This window comes from Ahaetulla prasina, unplaced genomic scaffold (assembly GCF_028640845.1).
Source record: "Ahaetulla prasina isolate Xishuangbanna unplaced genomic scaffold, ASM2864084v1 Contig204, whole genome shotgun sequence".
NCBI classification, from domain to species: domain Eukaryota; kingdom Metazoa; phylum Chordata; class Lepidosauria; order Squamata; family Colubridae; genus Ahaetulla; species Ahaetulla prasina.
In genome coordinates, this window is record NW_026681959.1 from 6,022 (window position 1) to 13,529 (window position 7,508).

Genomic DNA, 7,508 nt, shown 5'->3' on the forward strand with positions numbered 1-7,508 from the left:
GGGGAGATTCTCCTTCTTCTGCAGTTTGTGTGGGCATGGAGCCAGGACTTGGGCCGGGAGGCATACATTCCTCAGTGTTCGGGAGCAGGTAAGAAGGCCCCGGCTGCTCTGAGGGCGGGCAAGACACAACAATGGCACTATTTATATGTAAAGGGAGAGATGGTTTGGAAAAGCATTTGCTGAGCTGCAATGAAGAACGTGAGAGAGTCAGAGAATAAGACCAGATTTACTTTCAGCTGGATGCCGTTTGGACAGATGCAAACAAGGTGACTGAGGCCATGTCTTGCTAGTTATTTGGGATGAGTTCAAAACCTGTTTGCACTATATGAAATGACTAAGGCAGCATGTGATTCAGAATGGAACTTAACAACAGAGTTGGAAGGATTATATCAAATTAATATTATTGCATACTTTGCTCATATATATGCTTATATGATATGTAGTTATTTTATGTTGATGCTTGTATACCGTGACAAAATAAAATAATAAAAAAGAGGCTAATGGATCTTCTAATCCAACCTGCTCAGGCAGGAAACCTACATTATTTCAGACAAATGGTTGTCCAATCTCTTCTGAAAGTGATTTTCATTTTACATGCTCAAGTCACAATAAACAATTGTTTCCATTGAAAGCAATTAAAACGCAATTTTAAATATAGTTACATCCTGCTGATGAGTCAGCTCAGGATGGGAATCTATTATAATTAGCAACTGAAAAAATCAAGGAGATGTCAGGAATTGAACATGAAAACTAATAGTATTTTCCAAATATCTACGGTATAACAAAAAGGACTGAAAACCCAATTAAAAAAGTAAAAAGGAAGCTGAAATTCATTCTGCTCAATGTCTCATAAAAATTCCATTCCTGGAAGATAATGAAATCCAGCTAAAAATGATTTAAAAGCCCACATTTAAATTGCCTGCTTTTAAAAACAATCTTCCTAAGGGAAAAATGCCCTTGAATATTTTTTTTCAAATTTTTCATGTAGCACAAATACCAGCAATTTGCTCACTGCAAAGGTAGAAAGAAACCTGGGTCCACAGAGAAATGCAGATCCCTGTGTTTTGTTTTTTTAAAGGGAAAGAAGCAGATCCACTTTCAAGGAATCAGCTGCTACGTGAGTTGGATGAAGTACATTTGGGTAGATCTAACAAAAGTATTACAGAAAAAAACGTGTCCATTGCAGCACAAAGTAACCAGATCCTGCTGGGCTTAAAACGGCTAACCACTGAGTCAGTTTTACAAGGTTAATATTGTATACCCAGGCATGTGAAAATCAGCCAGTCCTGGACAGCGGTCTCATTTCCTTCCATCACCAGAATGCCTTGCCATTAATCTCTTCCCTGGTTCAGCTATTGTTGTCACGTTCATCTTGCAGATTAGTCAAGACAGTAACTGTACAGTACTAGCAAAAGAGGCATGCCAGCTTATGAGCTATTAAAGAACCAGCTATCAGTCAGGAAAAATTATAGTACTTCTTAGCCACACATATAGTTACCCCATGAGAATTATCCCCAAGAGATGGAAGTAGAAAGGCAGCAGCTATTCCAGAAGTTGCCCAGTTGGATTCTTTCCTTCTCTTCCGCCTGCCTGCATTCAATCCTAGCTACTGCCTGTAACAGTCCTAAGGGAAGGATCCTTTTATTTTTCATAAATGTTTGTTATATTCGCATCTTGATTATTGCAATGCACTCTACATGGGGCTGCCCTTGAAGAGCATGCAGAAGCTCCAGTTGGTGCAAAATGCAGCAGCCTGCATGGTTTTATGCAGACTTCGGTGCGCACATGTAGCACCTCTCCTGCACGAACTGCATTGGTTGCCGATTTGCTGCTGGGTGCAATTCAAGGTGCTGGTTGTCACCTTTAAAGCCCTTCATGGCTTGGGACCAGGTTATCTGAAGGACCGTCTCTTGCCGGTCACATCGACCCGACCCACCAGAACAGGGAGGCAGGGAATATTGTGGGTCCCATCCCCTCGGGAGATACACCTGGTGGGACCCAGAAGAAGGGACTTTTCCATGGTAGCTTCCTCTCTCTGGAACATCATTCCCCCAGAGATTAGAATGGCCCCCACTCTAACACTCTTCTGGAAGGCACTGAAGACTTGGTTCTGCCAGAGGCAGGGGTGAAATGCTCCCGGTTCAGACTGGATTGCCTGATCCGGTAGCGATGGCGGCGGGTGGTTCGGAGAACCGGTAGCGAAAATCCCTGCCCCACTCCCATGCCCAACTGAGCCGTGCAATCATCAGAGGTTGTTTTTTTTTTAAAAAAAAGCATTTTTTCTTCAGCTGAAAAAATGCTTTTAAAAGTAAAAGAAAGCCTCCAATGATCATGTGGCTCAGCTGGGATTGTCAGAGCCTTTTAAAAGCATTTTTTCTACAACCTCTTCAGCCAAAGAGGTTGTAAAAAATGCTTTTAAAAGGTTCTGGTTCTGGCGATCCCAGCTGAGTTGCCTGATCGTCAGAGGCTTTTTTTTCTTTTAAAGGCAAAAAAAATTCTTTTAAAAGAAAACCCTCTGACGATCAGGCAACTCAGCTGAGATCGTCAGAGCCTTTTAAAAGCATTTTTTTACAACCTCTTCAGCCAAAGAGGTTGTAGAAAAAATGTTTTAAAAGTTAAAAAAGTTGGCCACACCCACCCAGTCAATTTACCCCCATCAAGCTACTCCCACAGAACCGTTAGTACCAAATTTTACATTTCACCAGTGGCCAGAGGCCTGGGGAACGCAGAGCAGGATAGAGCCCACACATGGCTCTTGTGATGTGTTGTCACCGGGGGAGGGACTGGGAAGTTATTATATTATTTTATTAATTTATTATATGATTATTCACTTTTATTAGTTTTAATGTTTTATATATGAGATTTTATATTCTTGTAAGCCGCCCTGAGTTGCCATGTGAGAATAGGCAGCAATATAAATTTCCTAAAATAAAATAAGTAAAATATAAAATATTGTATTTACTGTTTTTTATATTGCTTACAAGCTATTTTGGGAACACTACGATCCTGAAAGGAGGAATATAGTCAGGTCTTTGGCAGCTGCCTCAATCCAGAAGTAATTCTTGAACTATATGATGGGATGGTTTTATAGATCCCTATACCAGCCTCACTAATTATTTCTAAGTCCAATTCATATAATTGTTTTTGATTTTTTAATGCTCTAAATACTTTGGGTCCAAATTATCTAGAGGACTTCCCACTACTTTACAATACAAACCTGAGTTCAGTTTTAAGATAATTCTAGAGATTCTCTAATTATTGACTTCATTTTCCCAATCAGTACAATGCACCCAAAGAGCTTTGCAGTTGCTCAATGATTCCTAATTTGTGGAATTTGTGCTGGGAAAAAAATTATACTGGGCCTTCCTATCTTTGCTTTGAAGAAAGCTTTAAAAGTTTGTTCTCTTGACTTGCTTATTTGGGAGAACTCTGTAGCAAAGTTTGAAAAACAAGACCTGTATGAGATCAAAGAAACTGCTCATACCAAAGCCTAGATAAGGACTACTTACCTGAACCCCAGTCAGATCTTGAAGCTGCTTCAAAGCAGAATCAGCTTCTTTCACTAGGATTGTTGTCATCCCCATCTTCTGAGCAGGCTTTAAGTTTGCACCAATGTCATCCAGATAAATAACCTAAAGTGAAGAAAAGAATCAAGATCTGCTGCAGGTGGAAGGCCCATAAATATTCTTTATTCAGGCAATCTACATGCTGCAATGAGAGAAGTGGAACTGTGCAAAATGCACTAAGTATGAAAAATGAATTTACAGAACAGGAAAGAATAAGATATAAAATAATGCACTGAAGACTGCCCTCCCTCAAAATAAAGGATTTTATTCATTAATCCCTTATCTTTACAAAGATCAATAGCCACTGTTGCACACTTTTAAACATATCCTCAACCATTAGGACTAGACTGTTAAAGTAAGGGGGAAGAAGATTTAGAAAGAAAAACTATACAATACAGTTCTTCAGATTTTTTTTTCTTTGTAGAAAGCTTTAAGCTTTTTTTTGGGGGGGGAGGGAAAAATTAAGATTTGCTGCATGGGGGGACATGTTAATTCCATCATTATCTCACTTATTTAAGGCACATACTGTGCACATTATTATTTGCCCATATTAAAATGTTTAATAGAGCAAATCAGAGTGTTGCCTGTATTAGATGGGAAATTGCCTATCTTCTTAAGTGGAATTCTAGTCAAATCTCCCTCTCTCACAATTACAATTCAAAGATATTAAAGAGAGAAATAATATCTGATTATAGATCTCCAAGGTCTCATTAATAAATCAAAGTACTATCATGTTTAATAGGCTTCAAAGTGGGATTTCATTGAATCACATCTAAACTAGCAAGAGAGAACTGAATCCCAATAAAAATATATCCAGACCATGACAGAGTACTTGGAACATTATCATCTCTATACACACTTGAAGCTGATGTAATGAGTGATACAGACAGGTAAAGCTGGAAATCTGTTAAAGAGGTTGAGAAGACACTAACCTCCTCAGGTGTTACATTCAGCTCATGTAATGCATACTCGTAAATCTTGGGGTCTGGTTTCTGCAGGCCAATCCGACAAGACTCAATCACCTTATCAAAGTATTTCCTCAGCAGACATAAGACAAACCCTGTGTGATGCCTGCTAGGAGTATCATCAATCCAGTTGTTTGTCAAGACAGCAATTCTGAAACCTGAAAAGGGGCAGGAAATTGAATAAATGAGGACTATTTATTTATTTTAAGGGGGAGCGATATTGTGAAATTTGACAATTCCTGAATCAGTTAGTCACATAGATCACAAGATTTTTTTTAACTTCCACAAAGCCAAAACTTGGTACACATTATGGACAAGTTAGTTAAGGCAAACATACTTATTAGGCTCCAATAAGGAGTGGCAATATACAACAACAAATGTTTTGCCTATTGCTCATGAAAGAGTAGTGACAATGTTGAAGGTTATTGTTATTTTCAGGAATTTAGGGACATATTTTTATTTCTCCATATATTAAAAGTCTAGAAATTTAGAGCTGATTCTGAGTTAATCTGATTATCACTTTTTCTTGCTGTGTAAAGAAGGGGGGAGAATTTTCACACAGCTGCAAACCTGTGAAAATCTCACTTTTTGTTCCCATCACAGAGTTATGTACCACTCAACCAAGGTTAGGTCTTGCAGTTTCATAACCATGGTAAAGCCATCAACATGGCTCTAACACGGTGCCAGGTTTTGATAAATACCTTGGGGTTTTTGTTGGGAGCTTCTCCACAGAACCTATCATTTAGGTATTATGGAAATGGGCTGCCCTTGGGGTATCGCTGCTGTGGCTATTAAGGAGCTCCTGACAGCTTGTAAGAGATTTGGGTTTGAACAGTTTTTATGCTATGCTTTTAAATTTGTTTGCTTGAGCTAATAATAAAGCTTAAAATTCCTTTATTTACTGGTGTGCTTATTATCTCAGGATTCAAAAGAACCAATTGTCTGGGCATTTGATCATTACCCTAATACTTGTCAGAAAAATACCATATATCAGGGGTGAAATGCTCTCGGTTCAGACCGGATCACCCGATCTGGTAGCAATCTTGGCTGGTGGTTCGGAGAACTGGTAGCAATTGCAGTGCGAGGTTCTGCCCACTCGCCCGGCTGTTGTTACTTGCTGGTTTTAACCAGGAAGTAATGTGTTTTGTACCCTCTGTGCATGCACAGAAATATTTTGTGCATGCACAGAGGATGCACATGCGCATGTGCACACAGTGCGTAGACTTCCAAACCAGTAAGGAAGATAAATAGATTTCACCCCTGCCATATATACTTGAGAGAGCCAATGTTGTGTGGTGGTTAAGGTGCTGACTTAGAAACCAGGAGACTGTGAGTTCTGTTTTGGCCAGCTGAATGATTTTAGATCAGTCACTCTCTCTCAGCCCAATTCACTTCACAGGGTTGTTGTTATGGGGAAAAAATTGAGTAGAAAAGATTATTATTTTATGAGTTACTTATAAAGTAATAAAGATAGGACAAAAATCTAATACATAATAATAATAACATTCATGGATAAGCCTATGCATGGATAAATCAACCCTTGAATTTTTAATCAAAATAATAACTGAAGAATCTTCTTGGATGAGAAGTGAAATGTCTTCAAGGAAAACAAAGTCAGCTGCCTTTTGAAAAAGCACCTTTGGGAGAACCATGACATGGATGGCTGAGAATCTCCATGGACGTTCAACGAAAATACTATCAACAATAAACAATCCACAGACAAGCCAGCCCTTAAAATGTTTGTACATTTTAATTTTCACCACTGGCTTATAAATAGGTGGCACATTTTTCACAGTATTTTGGCCAAAGACTTGACGGTCGGATTATCTGTAAGAATATAGTAAAGGTAAAGGTTCCCTTCGCACATACTTGCTAGTCGTTGCCAACTCTAGGGGGCGGTGCTCATCTCCGTTTCAAAGCCGAAGAGCCAGCGCTGTCCGAAGACGTCTCTGTGGTCATGTGGCCGGCATGACTCAACACCAAAGGCGCACGGAACACTGTTACCTTCCCACCAAAGGTGGTCCCTATTTTTTCTACTTACATTTTTATGTGCTTTCGAAACTTGCTAGGTTGGCAGAAGCTGGGACAAGTAACGGGAGCTTGCCCTGTTACATGGCAGCACTAAGGATTCGAACCGCCGAGCTGCTGACCTTTCGATCAACAAGCTCAACGTCCTAGCCCTATATAAGAATATATGGGTATTTAAAAAAAATATTACAATATATACTGGCAAATAAGCCCATCCACGGATAAGCTAAAACCAATCTTTGGAGTAGTATTTTGCAACCTAAAATGGCTTATCCTTGAGTATATACAGTAATGATTTTTAAAGCTAAATCAAGTATAACAGGCACAGAGAACATGCACCTTCTTGAAAAAGGCAATTGACTCTTCCCTCTTCATTCTCATGCACAAAATTGGATGTGTCTTATAAGAGTGCTCACCTTCTCAAAGAAATAGAACATTTTCCAGTTTAAAAAGTACTGAATTGATTTGATGATAAATAGTGTGAAATAAATACAGCAGGCATTATGCCACTGCCCTGCGTAACAGAAGTTTTACCATTTTTCTTGAGAAGCATAGCAGCCTTCAGGAAGGGTACACTCAAGCCACTTTTTGCCATCGTTTTGCCAAAACTCTCGCTCAGTGAGAAGTTTTCAGGGAGGGGGATATTAGAAGCAGAAGAAACTTCCTTGCAATCATCTTCAAAGTCAGCAATAAGCTAAAACAGAGATGTTAAAATAGAACTATTTTTATTTTAACACAAACAGAGTGGGACAGAACAAAGTGATAAGGATATCCATTGTAAGTATATTAAACATGGAAGATGACTACGTTAGGAATAGAAGTGGGTGTACTTCATAAGCTATAAAGGAGTGCCTGGTTTGGGCTTCCTGAAAAATCCCCATAAAATGGATCCTAAATATTACACACACAATATTAATGTCAGGCCTGGAAACCATATTGAACTTTCGGT

At 39.1% G+C, this 7,508-nt stretch overlaps 1 protein-coding gene across 1 annotated transcript; it reads right to left on the reverse strand.

Moving 5' to 3' along the window:
• Positions 1–2,698: 2,698 nt before the first annotated feature.
• Positions 2,699–7,253, reverse strand: LOC131187294 (bifunctional epoxide hydrolase 2-like; the record flags this gene model as incomplete). Its single annotated transcript, XM_058161558.1, has 4 exons — positions 2,699–2,716; positions 3,510–3,632; positions 4,499–4,689; positions 7,094–7,253. Coding segments are annotated over 4 exons (492 nt in total), but the record flags the coding sequence as incomplete, so codon positions are not given.
• Positions 7,254–7,508: the final 255 nt, after the last annotated feature.